The 21077-nt window shown below is 41.5% G+C and overlaps 2 protein-coding genes across 2 annotated transcripts; both read right to left on the bottom strand.

Moving 5' to 3' along the window:
- Positions 1 to 170: 170 nt before the first annotated feature.
- cplane2 (ciliogenesis and planar polarity effector 2) lies at positions 171 to 2690 on the bottom strand. The gene is made up of 5 exons (XM_079218623.1): positions 2566 to 2690; positions 1982 to 2134; positions 1753 to 1877; positions 1465 to 1604; positions 171 to 1339 (listed from the first exon to the last, which is right to left on the bottom strand). The coding sequence occupies exons 1-5, from the start codon at positions 2678 to 2680 to the stop codon at positions 1117 to 1119; spliced, it is 756 nt and encodes a 251-aa protein (XP_079074749.1). The 5' UTR covers positions 2681 to 2690; the 3' UTR covers positions 171 to 1116.
- Positions 2691 to 4901: 2211 nt separating this feature from the next.
- Positions 4902 to 18170, bottom strand: epha2a (eph receptor A2 a). The gene is made up of 17 exons (XM_079218988.1): positions 18043 to 18170; positions 17124 to 17191; positions 15054 to 15690; positions 10992 to 11147; positions 10549 to 10881; positions 9907 to 10034; positions 9634 to 9811; positions 9433 to 9535; positions 9113 to 9165; positions 8892 to 9017; positions 8602 to 8787; positions 8434 to 8495; positions 7912 to 8121; positions 7566 to 7715; positions 7119 to 7312; positions 6629 to 6784; positions 4902 to 6162 (listed from the first exon to the last, which is right to left on the bottom strand). The coding sequence occupies exons 1-17, from the start codon at positions 18116 to 18118 to the stop codon at positions 6054 to 6056; spliced, it is 2925 nt and encodes a 974-aa protein (XP_079075114.1). The 5' UTR covers positions 18119 to 18170; the 3' UTR covers positions 4902 to 6053.
- Positions 18171 to 21077: the final 2907 nt, after the last annotated feature.

Below are 21077 nucleotides of genomic sequence, written 5' to 3'. Positions count from 1 at the left end.
ATTTGGATAATGGCACTCTAGAGCACCATACAACACAATTAGGATCCCAACGTGCACTGAATTTGTCACAATAAACGGATGCACATGAAAGGTGATGTTTTTTTAAATGTTTATATTGTGATTATTTGTTCCCAACTTGTATTAAAAATGAAATTTTAAACAGTGTCCTTTTTTATTCTTCATAATAAAACATTTGACCTTGTCCGATCAGCCTAATTCAACAAACGAATGCCTCAACTAAATAAATATATTATCAAGAGAACTTGACATGAGCAGCTCCTGAGCTTCTTAATGTAAAATACTGACAAAATATTTAATACACCAATGATATTTTCACTGCACGTTGGTGCTTTTAGATGACATTAACAGGACCATGGAGAAACTGTGGAAAAGGGATTGGGAAAAGCAAGCCAATTGTACATTATTTGAGCTTCACATTAATATAACCAACAGTCAATATGCACAATATCTGGTCTCGTATGATATTGATACAACGCCCTGCTGACATAAGGTGGGTATTTTAAGACCCACTGCAGTGATTACAGCATTGGCGGACAATCGGTTTAATCTCAACAGCAGCTTCATTCCTCATTCCAAAAAATCTGAAACCTTTCCAGTTAATTTGTTGAATACAGACCTTTCCTAGACCCCCAGTTCACTTCAACTGCCAACAGAAAAATCATGTTCAGTATTTAAGGGGACATTCTCATTTTCAGATTTGTATTTTGGTTTTGTACTAGATTCTGTTTGCATGCCTTAATGTTCAAAGAACAGTCCTCTAATACTCTCTGAATTTACCTGTATTCATATACCTCCACCTGAAGCTTGTCTCTTTGACCCCCCCCCCTCCCGCTGTAATTGAAAAATATGGCACACCTTTGCTAGTCCATGGCTGGAGATACTCGGATGGAAGGCAGTATATTCTAATGAGCCTGCATATGACATGCGAAGAGTAAATCTGAATGGTTAGTTGAACACGGGTCTGGTCTCAGCAGCCCAACATAACTGACTGTGCTGTGCGTTCTTATTTCACAGTTTGTGGGTTGGTACACACTCCAGATATGCTGATGTTTGTGCACGAGCACTGAGAAAATAGTTTCTTCATGATATGTCCCCTTAATGTAGAGTCCCTGTCTCCTGCTGTGAATGATGGCTGGCTGATCCAGCTGTAACGCAGTCCTGATGCCACAGGTTCTCCGCCAGGCTGTTGAGAAGTGGGGCTACATCACCCAGCCCATCACTGACCTCGCCGCCCACACGCAGCACTCGTAAGTTCCACGTCTCCTGGAAGTCCCTCACGTCTCTCTCCGGCACATCACAGTGCATGAAAAGGTCAAATCTTAAGGAAACATTAAGGACAAATGCTCATTTCTGTATTAATATGGTAGTTATAAAGGGAGCCTTTGACTGAAACTGTTTCATAAAGTCAACATTCATGTTTTAAAAAAGAGCACAAGAGGATACTTGGTGCCAACAACCAATTTCGCAACATGTCCCACAGATGTCTCGGTCCATTTAGCAATTTGATTTGCCAGATCGTCAAAGGACGTTCTGTCAGTGAAGGAGAATAGGAAAAGGACGGCATCCACTTGCTCCTTACAGGCCTGGAAGACACAGGGAACAGTGTTTTTACAAAACGTTTTGTAGATGGTGTTAGGGTATTTATTTTGATCTTGAATAATGTGAGCGTAGTCCTTTTTCTGTTTTTGTTATAATTCAATACAATGTGCTGCGTGAAAATGTCATACATACAGGAAGCAAATGGTCAAATCTACGCAAGGTGTTCTCTCCACAGTCCCACAGCTGCAGACGGAAGAAAAGCACTCTCCCATTCTCTCTCAACTTCACAGGCCAATACACCACCATCGTTTCAATACCTTGAGGAAAAGATCAATTGGACGGATATTTGGGTGATCTCATTAGCCTTTAAATTGTGTAATTTACTCTCTAAACAACTGACTCACTTTGATTCTTGACCTACCTGTGGTTTCATAGTGCAAGTTGGGAATATTCAGGCCAGCAAGACGTGCAGCAAGAGCAGTTTTCCCGACTCCAGTCTTGCCAGAGAGGAAGATCTTATAGTGAACTGTGTCCACAGCTACGTGTGGAGGCATCACTGGAGACTCCAAGAGGCCTGAAAAACAAGGTTTTAGTGATTTCATGTTGTTCATGATGTCCAGTAAAACAAAACACGAAAACACTTTGAGTCAGGCTTGCTATATTATATTTTCTCTAAACAACCTCACACTTAAACATAAGTTATGACACAGTATTAGTTTAGCCTCAATATAGTGTTTTACAAATCCTACATATAGGTCATAATGATAAAACCAATTAAAATACTGTCTGTTTACTTTCTGGACATTTATCTAACAGATAAGTGGGAAACATCCCACTCAAATTATGATGGAATCAGAATAAACGTCTCTTGTTAATAACTATGTTAAGTGGCAGCATGACAGCAGGTTTTATTAGTCTCAAAAACAGATGTTCTGTAATACTTTGTTGTATAATCAAACCCCGTTACGCTGCATTGTAAAATCCATTGTGGTTTACTTGTCATACCGAAGTGTTTGCGTCTCTTCTTGTGTAGAATTTTGCTGAAATATTCTTTGCTGTCTTTACATTGATGCCAGTCAGCGACTACGACTGATCCGGAGGACGGAGCGACGCGGGCCATGTTGCTCCCGTTAGCTCTGCCGCTGAGAGGAAGTTAGCATCACTGATTAATACAAAAAGTGATTTAATAATAACTAGTGTCGCCAAATAGCATTTTCAGCATCACAGTGAAGCCAGCTGACAAAAACTTCCGTCAACTTAAACTTCCCTTGACGACCACTCATGTCTCATGAGCAGGAACCTGACAGAAATATGTAACGTCACTTCCGGTAGCCGCTGTAATTTGTGATGTAGTTCAGGTTCTTCAGAAAGTCGTCCACTACGTCTTTTTTTCTGGCACTAAGCTGTCGTTTTTGGACCAAAAAAAACGAGCCTGCATTAAAGAAGCAATTTCGACTGTGAGCTCAATTTAGATATTAAGCCTCATAGAGTTGCAGTAGATGTAATGAAAACGATTCAGTTGAGATATACAAAAAAGTTGTGTACGTTATTTTCAACATGATTTAAAGGTTGCTGTGCCATCCGCCGATGTTTGGCTCAGTTGTGACATCATGCTAACAAGTGTATCATAGATTATCCCATTTGTATACAGCATTTGCAATGTTGATTGGTTCAAGTGCATTGGAAGGGGATTTTTCCGGTGGTACGTGAATGCTGCATCTGTTCTCCTCGTCCACCACCAGAGGTCACTCAACTACAGCGTTGACGCTTTAAATGCAAGGAGGACATATTATACATAGAAAAATACTGTGAGCTCTGCCAGTCTGGATCACTGATCACCATCGTCATGATCCCAAATATAGGGTCCACACTTGATGGTGGTTTGCATTAGTGGGAACAAATATTTGTGACTGTTATCTTCTCTCAGCTGCAAAAGGATTGAGAATACCAGAATCAGCTTTGGCCATGCATGCGTATGTTTGCTATCCACGTACAAACACAGAAATAGACCAAAATAAACAAACAAGGACTACAAATTAGAACTACTATTAGCATGTGTAAATATAAATGTATATACAAACGTATACATATATGAAATGGAGGTAGAAGTGCATTAGTACTGATTCATTGTTCATCAGAGTGACGGCCAGTGGAAAGAAGCTGTTCGGGTGCTCTGGTTTTTTTTGGTGCTTTGTTTTTCTGACCTGTAAATCCTCTTTATCTACATGTCTGCTGAGGTGAATCTTCAGAGAGAAGACTTTGACCTTCCTCCATACAGGCTGAGGAAGTGGATTGTCTCTATCTATGTATTTACAGCATGGATCCAAGATAGGTAATTCTTATCTCCCTTATGTTGTGTCTGATGAAAGCATGTTTTGTGTGTGTGTGTGTGTGTGTGTGTGTGTGTGTGTGTGTGTGTGTGTGTGTGTGTGTGTGTGTGCGTGCGTGCGTGCGTGCGTGCGTGCGTGCGTGCGTGCGGTTGGGTGGGTGGGTGCGTGCGGTTGGGTGGGTGCCTGAATGATTCAGCTGCATGAACATGACACGGATTGTAGATATTCAATGTGTCAGAACGGTTGTTCAACTGTTGGTCAACTGGTTCAAATGTCTAACCACACCCAAGACTAGGAGCCGATGAGTCTTTGTGTTTGTGTGAGAAAGGGCGTTGAGCTGTCACTGAAAGAAAATGCTATAATTATCTTGTGGGAAATTAAATTGTCATTTTTCTAATACAAGTGTCAATATGATGCAGTAAAGTAGCTTTTAACCCTTTTTTAGGCTGTATCTAATGGTTTTCACTGTAGCTATGCATCCCAGTGAAAACCTTCCAGAACCTAACATGTCTTAGTGACTGTGATACGATACACAGTTGTGTGTAAGTGTGACATTCAGCTCCACCTTGGCAAAGTCACCGAGGTTGATCAACTCTGTCTGGATGGCAGATGTCCCCTAAAACAAGTGTTGTGTAGTTGGAGTGCTAAAATGTAAAGAAAACCAAACTGTTAAGATCAATAAAGTTAAAGGGTTGGAAATTGTTTTCGATTTTTGTCTTGAAGTAAACGTACCAACAGGCTTGAGAGTGGTGTCAGAAGAAAGGCCTTTGGCAACCTATATTAGGAGGGTTTGTGTTTTTGGTACCAGGGGTTTTGAGCTGTGTGTGGCAGAATTGCAGTTTGTTTGTGTGTAGATGGTGTACTAATATTAGGTCACTTACAGTGTTCAAGTGAGCAAATATAGGAAGTGAGCTAGACAGATGAAAGGAATACCATTTTTATTTTATCCTTAACATTTAGGCTTGAAGTATTGTTTTTTCCTGGGTGTCATTTCTGTACATCTTAAACAATTGTGTTTTCATTACTGTTACCATCCTAGTTTCAAGATTGCAATTAGTTACAAAGTACAGCTGAGGCTGATGGGAATGTCGGTCATTAAGTTAATTTGGACAAATTACACTTTTGACCTGATGATGGTGCGAGAAGAAAAGTTGGGTGCCCACCAAAGTTCACGAAGACTGTGAATGTCTGACAAATTTCACGGCAAACCATTTAATAGGCGACGAGACATTTCACTACTAAACACAAATATCAACCTGCTATTGGTACTGAATGAAAAGTCGTGGGATCACCAAAGTCAGTAGGATTTACCATAATAATATTAATATTTTCTGTTCCAAAGGTCATGGCGATCCATCCAACAATTGTTGAGATATTTAATTCTGGATAAATTAAAAACAAATACCCGTTGACTTATGAGTACAAGGAAGTGATCCAGTATCAAGGAAAGACAGATTTTATTCAAACGTAAAAATACATCGCCTGGCGAATATGCCCCAGATCAGTTATTTCTCATGTAACAAATGGCATAAATACAAAATAAAATAAATATTAAATTAAAAAATGAACAGTTGTATTAAGACATGATGTAAACAAACAAGACTTGAGGAAAAAAATGCATCATGTGATACAGAGACCAACTACAAAACATAACAATGTGTGATTCTTTGCCCTGAGTGGAATTATAATTCCAAATTTAAAAGCAAGTCTCATTGATCATATGTAGAAAAACAAACAGATTTAAAGATCCAGAAACACTGGCAGGATAAAGTGAGTGCTTGGAAGAAAACGCCCTCAAACTGTAAAGAGCATTACATTTCAGTCATTTAGTAAATACAAACCAAGCACTCTCACCGTGTCTCACATGTTGCACTTACTCTTATAATTGTTTCATCTACTACATCACATAACTTATGTTTATGTTCAACATATAAAACATTTTTACATGAAGATAAATTATTTGTCTTCCGTTATCATAAAGTACTTAAGTGTTTTTGATCATAGTCCTTTCTGAGTGGCTTGGAGGGTCCTCTTCAGTCGCGCCATAAAATGAACCCCCTGCAGTGGAGCTCAGGTTCACCCCCCACCCTCACTTCAGTCCTCCTCGTTCGTGAGTGAAATGGCAGGTCAGTCAGTGCACTTTGATTTGGAGGAATGCTTAGATCACACTGCAAACACGCTGAGGGAGCTGGTCTCATCTTTCAGACCCAGGATGCTGTATGCTATCCTCTTCATGTGGCCGGGCAACCGCACTCCAATATTCCTGATGTCTCTGAAAGGACAAGATAATTGATACCGTTTTAAGAGTGCTAAAAACAATATGGACTCTGTTTTGCATTAAGAGACTACAGCGGTACTTGTAAAACACTGATTCCCATAGGGGAGTATTGAAACTAAAGTTTAATTTGGAAATCAATATGCACGAATAGCATTTAAAAAGAATGCATAAATGGTTTGAATAGATTGATTAAAGTAATTCATTAACAATTAACTGATAAACTGTTCAGGCAGGACTGTAGCAGAGCATCAGATTAAAAAGGGATCACTGCTGTGGAAGTTATGGCAGTAAAGAATGATTGGAATGACGTGGTAGAGTGAAGTATTTCCACATGCACAAACTGGCTGACAAATGTTCAAGCTGAGAGCTCAATACTTTCTCTGTGTTACTACAAAGTGTGGCCTGGTGCCAGATAAAAATCAGCGCAGCAGATCTGCACCTGTGCCATGCGTGGACTTACTCGTGCCTCAAGGCGAGCACCTGCTCCATGGTCGTGATCCCAGCACGAGCAAAGCTTTCGGTGTACTGGCTCATTTTGATGGACTCCAGCCACTCGGGCACCGACCTGAACATGGTGCCGTCACAGCCGCTGGTGCTGGGCAGGCGGATGGACACGCTGCGAGGAACAGTGGACATTTGGATTACTCATCATTTCATCATTTACTGCCACGTTATGTTCACTGAGTGGCAGTGAGGATGTTTGTAGCAATTTTAATACAGCTCTAGTTAAAAGAAAAGTGGGACACAGATCTTGGAATTTAGAAGATGAATATAAGTGTCATCTACTTATTAACACACGAGGGTTTATACATATTGAGTTTAAGTTGTGTAATTCTCCACATAATTGAATATGCACCTGAGAGGATTGGTGTATTTTATAGTAGTTCTTTTCATTAGTCTAATTTACTTTGTTACCAAATCATAAACTTCAATGAAAATAAAGTTCATACCGTGGATCAAAGTCAGCGATGGTTTTCAAAGACTCTGGGCTTCGGAGCAATTTGTCCAAAATGTTGACAATGTCCGTGAAGCGAGGTCGTTTGGAGCGGTCGTGCTGCCAACACTGGAGCATGAGCTGGTAGATGGCGGATGGGCAGTCCATGGGAGCAGGAAGCCTGAAGGCCTCGTTGATAGCCTTCATGACCTGAGGAAGCGGGAAGGCAGCTCTTAGATCTCAAGTATATTTATGAGTGTAATGACAGACAGCCTGGAAAAAGTGCTCTCTTGGTATGCTGACATCCACAGTTAATTTGAAGAAGATGCCAAGAATTTACTTTGGACGTCAGGCAACTTTCTACCACGACCTACCTAGAACAGACTCTCAGTGGTGATACATTGAAGTTTGACCTACACAGCCCAAAACAATCCTTCATCTCAACCGCAAGAGCTGGACATACCTCATGGTTGCTCATGTCCCAGTAGGGCCGTTCTCCAAATGCCATGACTTCCCACATGACGATGCCGAAGCTCCACACGTCGCTGGCTGAAGTGAACTTCCTGTAAGCGATGGCTTCAGGGGCTGTCCAGCGGATAGGGATTTTACCTCCCTGACAGAAGAGAAACATTACAAAATAATGTTAAATGTGTGAAGGGAGTGGAAACACAAAGCGCTGAAAGACCAACACTTTAGCATGGACACTTGAGGGAAAGTACCATTAGCCCTCTGGCATTCGTTACTGGAAAAAAAAAAAGGTTGTTCTCTCTCGGCCTTTAGGTTGTTAAATATGCAGCTGTTAGACTCACTCTTGTTGTGTAGGTGCCCTCAGCATCATCCTCCAGCACACGCGACAGCCCAAAGTCAGACACTTTACACTCCAGGCAGCTGTTAACCAAAACGTTTCTTGCTGCCAGGTCCCGGTGGACGTAGTTCATGTCAGAGAGGTATTTCATGCCAGCAGCTATTCCACGCAGCATCCCCGCGAGCTGATATGATGGAATCTCTCCATCACGGTCCTAAAGGAAAACAATACATCTATTAAATAACTATTTCTTTTAATTAATTGTGACAAGATTTTTGTCATAAATAACAGTCAAACACAATTTACATTTTTTTTAGGAATAAAAAAGGAATGTATCAAAAGGATTTTGTACAATGTAAAAAAATATAAAGTTCCGTTGCAAAACAATGCAAAAAGAAAAGGATAAAATCGTTAAACTCAAAACAGTTTGCTGAGATTTTAGTTTGCACCCTTAAGAAATTTTAAGTATAAGTCTGAAGCTCAAGTCATGTGACCTTCCTGTTTGCAACAAAATGCATGTACCTACCTTCAGATACGTGTCAAGGGCTCCATTCTCCATGTATTCTGTCACTATCATGGCATGCTTGACTGAAAATAAAAAGAAATAATTACGTTTAGTGAAGGCAAAGTATTCAAGCAGTTTATAGAAATGACTTAAGGATTGTTAGACGTCTGTCTGAGGTTATCGACTCACATTTGGTGACGACTCCCTCCAGGCGGATGATATTCGGGTGGGAGAACTGACCCATGATGCTGGCCTCGCCCAAGAATTCTTGCCTCTGTTTTTCCGAGTACCCCGGCTTCAGGGTCTTGATTGCCACGGCCACCTCCCCTCGCTTGGGATTCTTCATCACGCCCCAAAACACTTCCCCAAACTCTCCTGATCGGCAGACGGACAGCAGGAGAAAACATTAAAAACTGCGCTCTGACATTTTATAAAAAGAAAGATCGTTTAAAAAAAATATATATATATTTAACACTTACCAACTCCGATGACTTTTTGTTTGCTAATGGCAGTGGGGTCAATTTCTGTGACAAACTTCTGGATGGCGATATTAGGGTCCTCATACGTGTGTGGATCAACATAGGTCTTCAGAGGCTTGAGCTGATCTATGGAGGGAATGACGAGAATAGTAGGCTTAATAATAACATAATTACCTATTATTATTATTTGTATTATTGCATGTACAGAATGGTTTTCTAACCTGTTAAGAAGTAGGGATCTTCAGCTCCTCCCCTGCCACGAGAGTTCAGTCTCCTGAGAGGAAAACACAAATAATCACTACAGGACTAAACAGAATACAGACTGGCTTTTTAGTAATTGCAGGTCAGTCTCTGCTGAAAAAGACCAAAGCTGTATTCAATAACAACACCAGCTATTACTGATAAACCCTTCCTGGGCTGACATACCAGAAAATCTTCAATTTACTCGAGCTTGTGCCACATAATCACAGAGTTTGCAGGTCTGTAGATAACATTTATCAGAAGGACACGGGCGTTGGATATGAAGCATGTTGTTACTAACCGTTTACGCAGCAGCAGGACAGCCACCACAACCAGCAGAATAATCGCTACTCCAACGACAGCTCCCATCACCATGGTGGAGTTGTTCTGGATCCGAGACTCAGCTGCAGAAATCACAGGAAAAACACAACTATTTAGCAACTGAATATGTGAAATAAGAGTTTATACGGAGAGACTAGTTTCATCTTAAAGCTGTTGGTACCTAAAGGTGAGGTGAGGAACTCGTGCTCCACACTGTAGCTGCCGGGGTTTCCTTCAGGGCTCAGGGCCTGGACCCTGAACATGTAAGTAGTGTCTGGGGTGAGGTCATTAATTTGGACGGAACTTTTTTCCAAAATCAGGACTGTGTAGGTGGTCACATCACGCTCGCCCTCATCATCCTGCGAAAAGGAAAGTGGGTGGATTAGAACAAGTTACAGTCTCAACTTTGAACAAGGGGAGGGGAAACAAAAGAGAACAAAGTACTCAGTCTTACTTTTCTGCGGTACATAAGCTCATAGCGGTGATTGATGTGGGCTGGAGGCCTGCGAGACAGAGTCCAGGACAGAGACAGGCTGGTGGGGCTGCGATCATCCAGATGGATCAACGTCACCTTTGGGGGATCTAACGGTTGGTGAGAGACAGAAAGCAAAATAATGGTTAGTGACTAATCATAGTCATTGGAAAGGAGATTTGGAAATAGAAGCCTTTGGGATTCAGTGGGTCAGACTGAATTCCTCTTTGTGTAGTAAGCCCTTCTTTTTGTACAATGGTTTTTAGTGGCAAATACAATATTAAATGAAGCAATGTCTAAATGTCAAACAAATGTCATTTAGGGTTCTGGAGTCAACAGACCATTTTTAAACAGCTCAAAAAGCATACAAAAAATAGTTTTACCATCTTGATACTTTTCCTGATTTTATGAGAATAGCTAAACATAAATTTCACTAAATGTACATGTTTAGTTTGTTGCAAAGAAAAGGGTTCCCACATCAAAACATTTCTACATATTTTTTTTTTTTTTGCTTGATTCCACATGTATTATTATTTCCCTACATATAGTAAAATCAACTTAATGAAGAGACAATAACACAAGATTAAATCGAAGCACAAAGAAAAATATTTTCATGTGGCTCACCGGTGTAGTCCAGAGCAGTGGTGATGCTTGCGATGGGCCCGTCGGTACCGAACTGAGACACGCCGCTGTGAGCCTCAACAGTGAACGTGTAGTTCAGATGAGAATCCAGGTCACTGACGACGACCGTGGTGTCCTGCAGGTCTGTAGGACCAGGCTCGAAGCGGATCTTCTCGCCACAGGGGACACACAAGGCCTCGTCGCAGTGCTCGCACACCACACTGTAGGCGAGGTCACTGCGGCCCCCGGTCACCAGCGGTGGGCTCCAGGACAGCTGCAGCCTGCCCTGCACCGACAGGGTGGTGGAGGTCAGGTCACGAGGGGCACTGGGTGGAGCTTAGGGGAGGAAGTACAGGACACGGAACAGTTAGGATGATATTCTGACCTGCCTGTAATGAGCAAACATTTGATTTTGTCAGTGATATGACAGTGAGTGTGGTCGTTACCAGAGCAGGGTGACGTGGGAGTGTCGGAAGGGGAGCGGAAGAAACCTTCCTCACATTGACATTCGGTGGCTCCGGCTGCAGAGGGCTTGCTGTTATCAGGACAAACTTGGCATAACTCGCTTGATACGGATGTCTTGAAGTAGCCTGGTTTGCATGCTGTGTGTGAGAGAGAAGGTGTGTGTGTTAGTTTAAGCTTGACATTAGGAGTAACTGAAACAGACAAACACAGGAAGGGATGACTGATCTAAATGCAAACAATGAAGCTGTCTCTGTAATACCAGTCCGTTCCACCCGACAGGAAGCATTTGTTGCGAGTAACCTATAATCACTGAGCCTTTGTATCCAGAGGAATGAAAAGGGATTTCCCTGACGATCTGCCTCTACTCGCCTTTTTCGCCCGAAGGCCTAATCTCAGGTCACACTGCCAGTGTCAACCGGATGACAGCGGAGCATTAAATCCATCAGGTGATCTGATCTGCCTTTCCCCCGTGACCTCTCGGCTCATTTTCTCTGGCAGATAATATTTGTGTTTTTGCCAAAGGAAATGGCACCCTGCACACTGGTGGAGAGTTGTGATGGACAGTTCATCACAGATAAACAGTCTTCCAGGGCATGGGAGGTTAATGAACGTGCAGAGTGGACAGAAACCAGGACGCAGGAGCTGCAATTCAGTCTGAGGCTGATGTTTCCTCTCTTTCTTTCTTCCTTCCTTCCTTCCGCTAACCCCCGGCACCAATCACAAATTACAGCATCCGAGGTTGAACAGTTAAGAGAACAAGAGACTCAGGAAATAGGATAAGCCGTTGGAGACGAGTATGATTTTCAGTGTGTTTATGGAAATAGACACTCATACTTTCTGGGGTGATAAGGGCTCCGGCACAGTAAAAAGAAAAAGAAAAAAAACTTTAAAAGAATGCTCTTGTGAAAGATCTCCTCTCTCTGCTTTCATTCTGCCGTCTCTGAAGAGAGGAGGCTTTCATCTGGCCCCTGTGCTGGTGGCCGTGAGAAGAGGTCGAGTGAACCCTGGATTAAAGACGTGGTCGCGTTACTTCACCATTCAGGCGGAAAGACCTTTGCACTCCCAAGTATTGCCGCCGTGGAGGAGAAGGAGCAGGTTGAGTTTGAGTAGGAGGGATGAAGATGAATAGATGGATGGATGGGGGATGGGAGTAAAGGTCTGGAGCACCAACAGAAGTTCTCTCTGGGGAGTCACTCGGCGGCAGTGGGGGTGTAGCCGAGGTCCTTTCGCATAAGAAAAGGGGGCCAGCCCATTTCATCTTGAGCTGCAGCAGCAGGACCTCTGTCACGTACCAAAGAAACTCAAGCCCTATTCATCTATTGTCTCCGAGATTGGACAGAGTGGTGCCATAAATATGTTGCCTCACTCATTATAAAGCTCCCAAATGGCGGCATGTGTGCAATGTATGAATATAGACATCGTTAATGCAAACTTTTGACTTTGGGGTCTCATATTTACTTTGAATTAAAAGCTTTAGCAATATTTAGTAAATCTAGAAAAAGGGTTGAAATATTGTTTTCATTTAATCCCAAACTTAAATCTTCCCTTCTTGAAGGAATTAAAATCGTCCCGCGCTCCTTCACGACTACACACATGTGAAAAGGACTTAAGTTCCACACCGGTGCATCTGTTAATTGAATCCGGTTTTTGCTCTTTGTGTCGACCCATTGTTCTAATGAGTGGGAACATGGATTAGGGAGCTCGTTGCGTGTGTTAACAACCGGATGAAAGAGTAAAGGGAGGCAAAGCGGGGCACGTCATTGGCTAACAGCTGTCCTGTTGCTCTACTAATCCTCTTGACTAAATTACACTCCACACCTAACTAAGCAGCCACGAAACTAACCACCCTCATGCACCAACTGTCGACTGACTCCCCACCCCCCGACAACCTTCTTACTTGTGTCTGTCAGCATTCCTCCTCATGTCGCTTTACTTCCTTTTCCCACAACAGTTGTGCTCTTCGGTGGAATGCACATGCAGGCCACGAGCCTCGAAGGATCTCACTTTCTCTTGTTAAGTGGAAATAGGGCGTCGGAACCAACTACAACATACTCAATGAGTTTTAACTTTTGTAATAAAATGTGTTTCCTGCATCCCAACACTCAGGTCAACCTCCAGACTTTGGAATCACAGTTTTTTCTCTCCCCATCATGAACATTTCCTGTGTTCCTCTGCCAACTTTGGTTCCAGGTGATTGGCTCAGAGTCCACCTGTTGTCAGAAACCTCAAAGTCTGAAGCAATCTTCTTCCATGACTTCCTCCCCGCATTCCTCTTTTTTCATTTTTGCAACCTCAGGACAATATTTACTCTATGAAGCACTGTACTTATCTAGCAATGGTATGTAAGGCTGTGACTAACAATACAACTTCCATTAGCTATTAATCTTGCAACTAATAGATTATACATCCGGTCAATAAAATGTCACAAAATAGCGAAACAATTTCCTAAATCTCAAGGTAACAACTTCAAATGTGTAGTTTAGTCCGACTACCAGTGTAAAAGCCAAAGATACCCAGTTTAGAGTGCTACAAAACACAGAGAAGAAAAACTATTGAAAGGCTAGAAACTATTTCTTTGCATTTTTGGAAGAGAAAAGGACTTAAAGGATTAATCAATTGTCAAAATAGTTGCTTACTATTGTATGTCTATCAACTAATGGCTTATTTCTTTAAGCTGGTAAGAATGATCTTCTGTCTCATAGGAATGACTCCAAAAGGAGACCAAACTCAGCCAGTCAAGGTGACTCGGATAAGCCGCAGCCTGACTCAGTCTAACCTCTTAAAAGGCGTGTCGGCCCCATCCCTGTAATCTGTGGTTCCGGTCGCCTTAGCAACTGGCTCAAAACAAATATTTCAGGAGGCGAAGACGCACCACTCAGGTAGTCATTCTGAGGCATTCACACGGTCTCTTCCTTGAGTCAATCAGTGCTGTAGGTGACGCGAGGGTGAAAGAATTCCTTTCAAAAATCCCTGCAGCATACTGTGCCCTTCCTCCCTCCTTCCTCTTCTCTCTGTACCCGCTCTCCTCCCACATTTCCTCCAGACAGTTCAACACACCACACCCGAGAAAGACAAATTCCACACAAACAGGAGAACATTCAATATGAACACTGCAGTTATGTCTTTTACTGTAAATATTGAATCAGGTTGTTTGTATGTAAATCACAGGCAGTAGATACTGCAAAGTGTTTGCATACTTTACCTTACTCTAAGTGTCATTCATAGAAATAGGCAAACATACAAACCTTCAAAAGTATGTTCCCCAATTGTTAGAATTTTAGATTTGTTATAAATATCTGAATGGTTAAAAAGCTTCACCCTCATGAACTTTTTTCCTTTTTCATAGGCTACTACAAGTTTGCAGTTTGCATACAATAAGTTAATGTACTTTACCACTTGAGTGAATTCATCTCTTCCATAGAGAAAGCAAAATGTCTTCCTAAATATTTAATACCTCATTGTTTTTAACTATTTTCCAGCTTTAATTAGCTCTTCCTTTTCTACTGAGCTGTGAATTGTGGGACATAAACTGAGACATATTTGAGTATATGTTGTCAAATCTCCAGTGTAAATACACACATATGTAATTGGGACACAACTTCTTGTGCTGTACATTATCTCTAGCCATCGACCGATCCATAAAACTGTGCCTCAGCCCAGCCCCATTCCTGCGTCCTGAGAAAAAGCCAGTGGAAAGAATGTGCTCTTGGCCAACAGGTAGACAGACATATGAGGCATTGAAATCCCCCGGTGTTTTTTAAAAATCTAAATCACGTGAACAATCTGTGGTTGCCGTAAAACCGAAAACAAAACATCTTGTCCGTTTCCTCCCTTTCTGATGCGCCATCTACGCAACCCGACCGACTTAAACACAGATATGCGCTTCTGTGATAGATTTCCAAACAAACCAATTAACATTCCTCTGTGCTCATTCCTCACACCTCGCCAAAAGTAGTGGTTGGTGAAGTTTCATTCACTACAACTCCCATGGAAAAGCAAACACGCCTCAGTTGAGTGCGTGGCTGACTTCTGGCAGTGCTTACCTTGGCAGGAGTCCCCGGTGGTTTCGTAGCCGGCGAGACACTGGCACTGACCCACGGGAACCACCCATTCACCATCAGCGGTGCAGTAGATGCGTGGGGTGGCCTGACTGACGGCATTCTCCACACAGGCTCCCTCCACCTCCCTGAGAGCATCCGCCACCGTCTCCGGGAAGGCCGCCAAACTCTGCACCGTGGACGGGCATGTTTTGTAGTAGACTCTGACAGACAGCAGAGCCACACAAGCGCCCATGTCCTGAAACGCCAGGTAGAAGCCCTTTCGAGACAGAGGCCCCACGGTTCTCGTCTCCGTGTTGACCTTCAGGATGCGGCCCCGCGTGACCTCATCGGGAGCGATAGTGGCGACTTTGCGGAATTGGCCTTTACGAAAGTTGGTTCCTACGTCCGCATCAGCCTCTGAGATGAAAAGGTTGAAGGTTTCTTTGCAGGCGACAGAAGCACCATCAAAAGTGTTGCAGTCTCGCACGATAAATCTGAGCTCCACAGAGACTCGTGTAGACCCCGGGCGCCGCTGGATGAATGTTGTGCGTAACCAGTTGTCCTGTTCAGTAGAGTCAATGCTACAAACGCTGTAGGTATAGAAAAGTGAGCCGTTCACCACTGTCTGGACTATCTCCCACTGTAGAACAGAAAAAGATAAAGACAACGGAGAGGGATTAGTTTTAGGGGCAAAAGTCACAATAATTAAAAGGAAAACAACTCTTTTTTTTTTTTGTCAATAAGTACAGGGTTCAGAGGCTTTGTTCTTGTCGAGAACCAGTTTTATTGATAAGACACCTCTTCTTTCATCCTGACTAAGAAGCTCATAAAGTGCAGAAGTGAGCTGGAGCTTTTTTTCCACACATTAGGATTATTGGCCTGGACATGTGCCGTGCTCACGACGTGTGTGGTTTTCCACTGACACACGAGGGTGCATGTGTGCGAAATCCAGCCAACACTACTGTGGACTACCAACTAACGTTTATGGCAGTTAAATGAACTTTATAGGCCCTGTGGCTGCAAAATTGGCAGCAATTAAGGCTTTTTAAGAGAGGAAGCAATGACGAGCAGAAAGATTAAAAGCCTCCATACAACGTTAAAACTCAACACCTCATATGTTAGCACTATAGTAGGCTACACATCAATGCTTAATTTAACCGGTTAGAACAGAGAGTAATACATATATATTTATAAGTTAAGTTAAACTGATTAGAGCAGCACTCTGTGAGGCAATATAAATCATTTAAGTCTGTCATTTTCAAAGTTACACATATTAGCTCCTCTATAGTTTGGCTAAATTAATACAATTACTTGTAATTACTATCCACCTTCTATTGCCTACTGTTCAAATGTTCGGAAGTTAAGACCACACCTTGCAAATAGTTACTTCTAGTACAAATGTAAATACATTTTACAAGTGTGAGAAAGTTGGAATAGAACAAAGCAAAGTTTGAGGGACAGGGGGAAACCCTATATGATCAAACGAGAGCCCTTAGATCTTTGAGAACGTAAGAAGAAACGTTACCCACACAGTGGAAGTGGCCATGTCCTGTTGCTTTTTTTAGATGGAAAGCCACTGAACTATAGATAGAGGGATGGTTCTCCACACATGGACTATTCTTTCTCTTTTACTTATGTCTGCCCACAACTGTACACATCATCCCACTGATGCTATCTCTAAATCTTAAATTCCAGTTCCTTGGTTCATTGCTGGAATGAAAAATACCTCCTTTGAATGCACGACGGTACTGTCAATTTAAATGTAGGTTGACCCTTGACATTTTAATGGCATTCATAAGTTCTTTATGAAAGGGTAGCGTTAACACAAGACTAGCTGAGCTTTGCCAAACCTCATCAGGCTGCGACTCATTCCATCTCTGCCAGAGAGCTTTTTCAGTGGACCGAATGAGCCGAAAGAGGCCTCGGTTATTGTTACTAAATAGTATTCAAATCCTCACATAAACTAATCTCCAGCTGCCCTTTTGAATCATTTGTTGTCTTACTCAGAGAGAGACCGTTTCAAGTCTTCAACCTGAAGTCTTAAAAAATGCCTGTTGAGGTATAAATACTCACTCCGTTCTCATATGGCAACGTCAACCACCCCAACTCTGATCCCGAAGCTCTCATATCCAGCAATACTTCTACAGAGACAAACAGAAAAAACATATTATGAGCACAGAAGAAACTAATGACATTGTATGCATATGCGTATGTGTGTGTGTGTGTATATATATATATATATATATATATATATATATATATATATATATATATATATATATATATATATATAGGCCTAAAAACACTAATACTACTTTCTTTTTTGTCCCTTGCTGTTTGATTAGAAAATGACTGGACAGTACAACTACATTCTCTGCCTTGATCTCGGGGCACCAGCTTTATGAGGCCACATGCCATGCTTTGACAGTCTAATCTGGCATGTCGGTCTGATTCAGGACTTCATTGACCGTGTCCTCCAGGTCCAGGATACAGGACTAATAATGTCTGAGAAAGGCGTAGGCCGTTAAATTACCGTGACGGGAGAACTACATGGATGTGCACCACAAGTGAAACAAGAAGTCTGACATGTTAAGGCATCTCACAGGTGCTCTTTAATCCTACATTGACGATTGCCAGAGAAAAAGAAGCAATTGTCCTTAAAAAAAACGGCTATGTTAAAAATTGATAATCCGATCATTTAGACTATGTTCGAAATTATTTATACTATTTAAATTAATTAAAACAAGGTTTAAATGGTAAATGGATATTTTTAAAAGAGACATTCACCACACTATATTGTGTTTTAAACACTGATGAAAAAACTAAACAGAACAGAAAGTCCTATACGTTAGCACTTTAAAAATACATTTTACTCAACTTTAAAATAGAAGTAAAACTTAATAAGCAGGCTATCAAATTCCAACCTCCTGACTCACGATGTCCGGTAAAACTCGGCACTCATTTATTTTTACACAAGGCGAGACAAACTTACGTTCTTCCGACTGGAAGCTGATAAAAACTTGGTTGATGAATAAAAACACGAACAAGTTGACTGGACGGAGCTCCATGATTCCACACAACTTTGAACAAAGCCGTGGTTTGAAATCCCAAAGTCTCGCTGCTCTCCTCCGTCTGTCCCACTGGCTCCACTTCTCCAAATACTTCACTCTACCGGCTGAGTGAGCACGAGCCCGCAGTCCATTGACAAACAGGTGGCGTCATCGCCCCGCCCCGTGCACATTGGAATGCTGAAGTTATCCAAATATGGCAATATGCGGGCGGGGCCTAAACGGTTTGACCGCACCTGTTTCATTGAGGAGGATGAAGGCCCTCGTAAACTGTCGTTGTATTGATTTTAAATGTTTGTTAAATTCATCGATCAATATTTAATCAAACTCTATAGTATCATGTATATTTTACATATCAAACATGTATGTTAAAGTCAGCACTAGGTTATGTTAACAAAAACAAAAGCTAAATGCAAAAGATTAAGTAATTGTTTAAATATTCTGCAAGTTTGTCAAGCATGATGCGTGATGGTGAAAGTAGAAATACCCAATGTTAACCATTATAAAAGTAAATCTGCACTCTAGTATCGACACAATGCAATCAAAAGTTTGTATCATGCAAATTAATCAAAATTAATTAATTAACTATATTTACTCAGTGTTTAGACCCCTTAATTGAGTATAAATTACTGCAATATGGAAATATTCAAGTATAAGTGCATACAATTGTACAGTAATTGAGTAATTATAATTACTTCCAATACAACAATATTTCTGAACTTGGTTGTTATTAAAATATTTTAAGCATTTTAAATATAATTTTGTCAAGGTGAATAAATCTATTGATATTTTATGCAGTTTCTTTATATTGTTTTATGATTTATTTATTTTTGTTTATTAGTATTTGTATCATGGTAGAGGAGAATGTGGGGCAATACTCAGTTCCATTATTAAAGGCTGAGCTTTAAACATTTTTTAAACAAAGCAGACACTTTTTTGTGCTTCTTTTTTCATTTTAGTCTTTCGTTGAGTTTCTTAGCATGAGCTGTAGCTTTAGCGTCTTGCACATAGTGTGGGACTTTAATTAAAGATAGAGCACCAAGCTGTACCATAGCATGGCTGTCCATGCTAGTCCATGCTTAAACACGTTTGCACTTGGTGTTTATTTAAAAACCTTCTTAGATCTTTTATCTGTGCTAGGATATTACATTGTGGCAGTGGGCTAAATGTTTCAAACAATAAGTGTCAGTAATACAGTACAAACACGTTTGGGCTAGCCTTTCAAAATGAAAGAGTGTTAAAGCTGGACAATCTTTTTTGACCGTCTTCCACGTAATTGCCTGAATCCTCCACATCTCGTCCAGGACTTGTCTTTCCCACGACTGGTAAAGAAGGGGTCAAGTGGGAGGGGGTGGTCTGGTATGAATATATGACTACTAATGAGACGCTCCTCATAAAGAACCTTACAATTTGGGTATGAATATGTGAACACAAAGAAAATCTGACAATAGAATCACCTAGCAACTCTTATCTGGAGGAATTTCAGAGTCAAGTCTTCTCTGTGAAGCGCCGTGTACTTGGAGAGTAGAGCCCCTCGATTTGAGAGCCAAGCACAGCCGGCCACCCTGACAAAGACCCCCCCAAAAAACAACTGAAGAGGCGGACATTGTCTTGTCCGACGCTAACATACACGGACATTAATCATACAACAGACAGAGTGAACGTTGATGGTGAAATAATAGATTAACAAGTTAAGTGAGGGCTGAATTATGGCTTTCTGACCTTCAAATGACAAATACTCTAATTGCTTAAACACAAAATGCAGTTTAACATGATACATATATCCAACAGAAGAGGAAAAGAAGAAAACGGATTCCTTCTTATTAAATACTGGTCTGCAAGTAAAGATCAGCCTCTATTCTCATAAGGAGATTGAATGTGTTTGTTTTCCTTCAGGTATAACTTGTTTCACCCTGAAGCTCTTTTTAGAAACTAAATATCAGTTGCATGTCTTTCCTGAGGGAAGGAAATGTGATCGGTTTTTCAATCCCACGAAGACCTAACACCTTGCTCTACGATATAGACATCCCTCACCTTCAAATGATCCGACACACTTTGTTTTGAGTGTGAACGGCCACTTGAAGAAAACTTCCATTTTAAGCACTCAAGCAGCCCTTTCCCTCCTGTCTTCAATAGTTTTGATACACACTGAGGTACGCTAAGGTGTTATTTTCGAGTGTGTTAATGCTTAGACTGTGAGAAGTGGTTTCTGTTGTCATCCAGTTCTCAAAGGTGTCAAAGGTTAACACCCTCTCTAACACACAAGTATGCAAATGATTTCATTACAACACAGGCTTCTTTTTATCCATCTAACAGTGCATGCGTGCTGCTGGAGAGCAGACTGCGGCCTCACATCAGCGCTGAGCCCCCCGGGTGCCCGAACAACCCCCACCCCTCCCTTTCTGGTCCCCGGCTTCTGAGGGTGATGACAACACAAAAGTACTTCACACTGGGGGCTGGGTCGGCATTTTGTGGGTCAGTGAATAGCAGGCCGGAGCAGCAACGCCATGTCATTCAGACCCTGCTCTCCTCACACCCCCTGCTTTCCTTACACGCCTCGTGGTATCAGCAAACAGAGAGGTGGAACACTATTGAAAAACACCAGGGAGGTTTTGTTGTACTGCCAACAGAAAATACACCTACTGTTTTCCACCATTCCATCATCTCAGTGAGGCCCCATCAAAACCCTTGTTAAAAAATGATGAATTAACATTTTTGTTTACACATTTTGATGACTACAGCATAACCATCAGTAGTGGGAGAAGTCCTCAGCTTATTTACTCAAGTAAAATAGCAATGCCACACAATAACCAATAGCAAAAATCCCATCACATTTTCTACATTAAATGAAAATGTTTAACCTGAAAAGGAACTTGTAAGTGTAACTGTTAAATAAAGACAGTGGGGGAAAAAACAATATATTAAAGTACCTTAGAGTTATATTGAAGTATAGTACTTG

Source organism: Taurulus bubalis (assembly GCF_910589615.1).
Source record: "Taurulus bubalis genome assembly, chromosome: 5".
Lineage (NCBI taxonomy): Eukaryota > Metazoa > Chordata > Actinopteri > Perciformes > Cottidae > Taurulus > Taurulus bubalis.
This window is presented reverse-complemented; position numbering and strand designations above follow the sequence as displayed.

What these genes read in the sequence shown, in the direction of transcription:
- cplane2 (XM_079218623.1), bottom strand. Translation starts at nt 2,680, where the DNA reads ATGGCCCGCGTCGCTCCGTCCTCCGGATCAGTCGTAGTCGCTGACTGG. An exon ending in GAAGAGACGCAAACACTTCG is followed by an intron (nt 2,135 to 2,565) that starts GTATGACAAGTA and finishes CTTGTTTTTCAG; the next exon opens with GCCTCTTGGAGTCTCCAGTG. An exon ending in AAATTGGTTGTTGGCACCAA is followed by an intron (nt 1,340 to 1,464) that starts GTATCCTCTTGT and finishes TGTTTCCTTAAG; the next exon opens with ATTTGACCTTTTCATGCACT.
- epha2a (XM_079218988.1), bottom strand. Translation starts at nt 18,118, where the DNA reads ATGGAGCTCCGTCCAGTCAACTTGTTCGTGTTTTTATTCATCAACCAA. An exon ending in CAGCTTCCAGTCGGAAGAAC is followed by an intron (nt 17,192 to 18,042) that starts GTAAGTTTGTCT and finishes TTGTCTCTGTAG; the next exon opens with AAGTATTGCTGGATATGAGA. An exon ending in GGGACATGAGCAACCATGAG is followed by an intron (nt 7,313 to 7,565) that starts GTATGTCCAGCT and finishes CCGCTTCCTCAG; the next exon opens with GTCATGAAGGCTATCAACGA.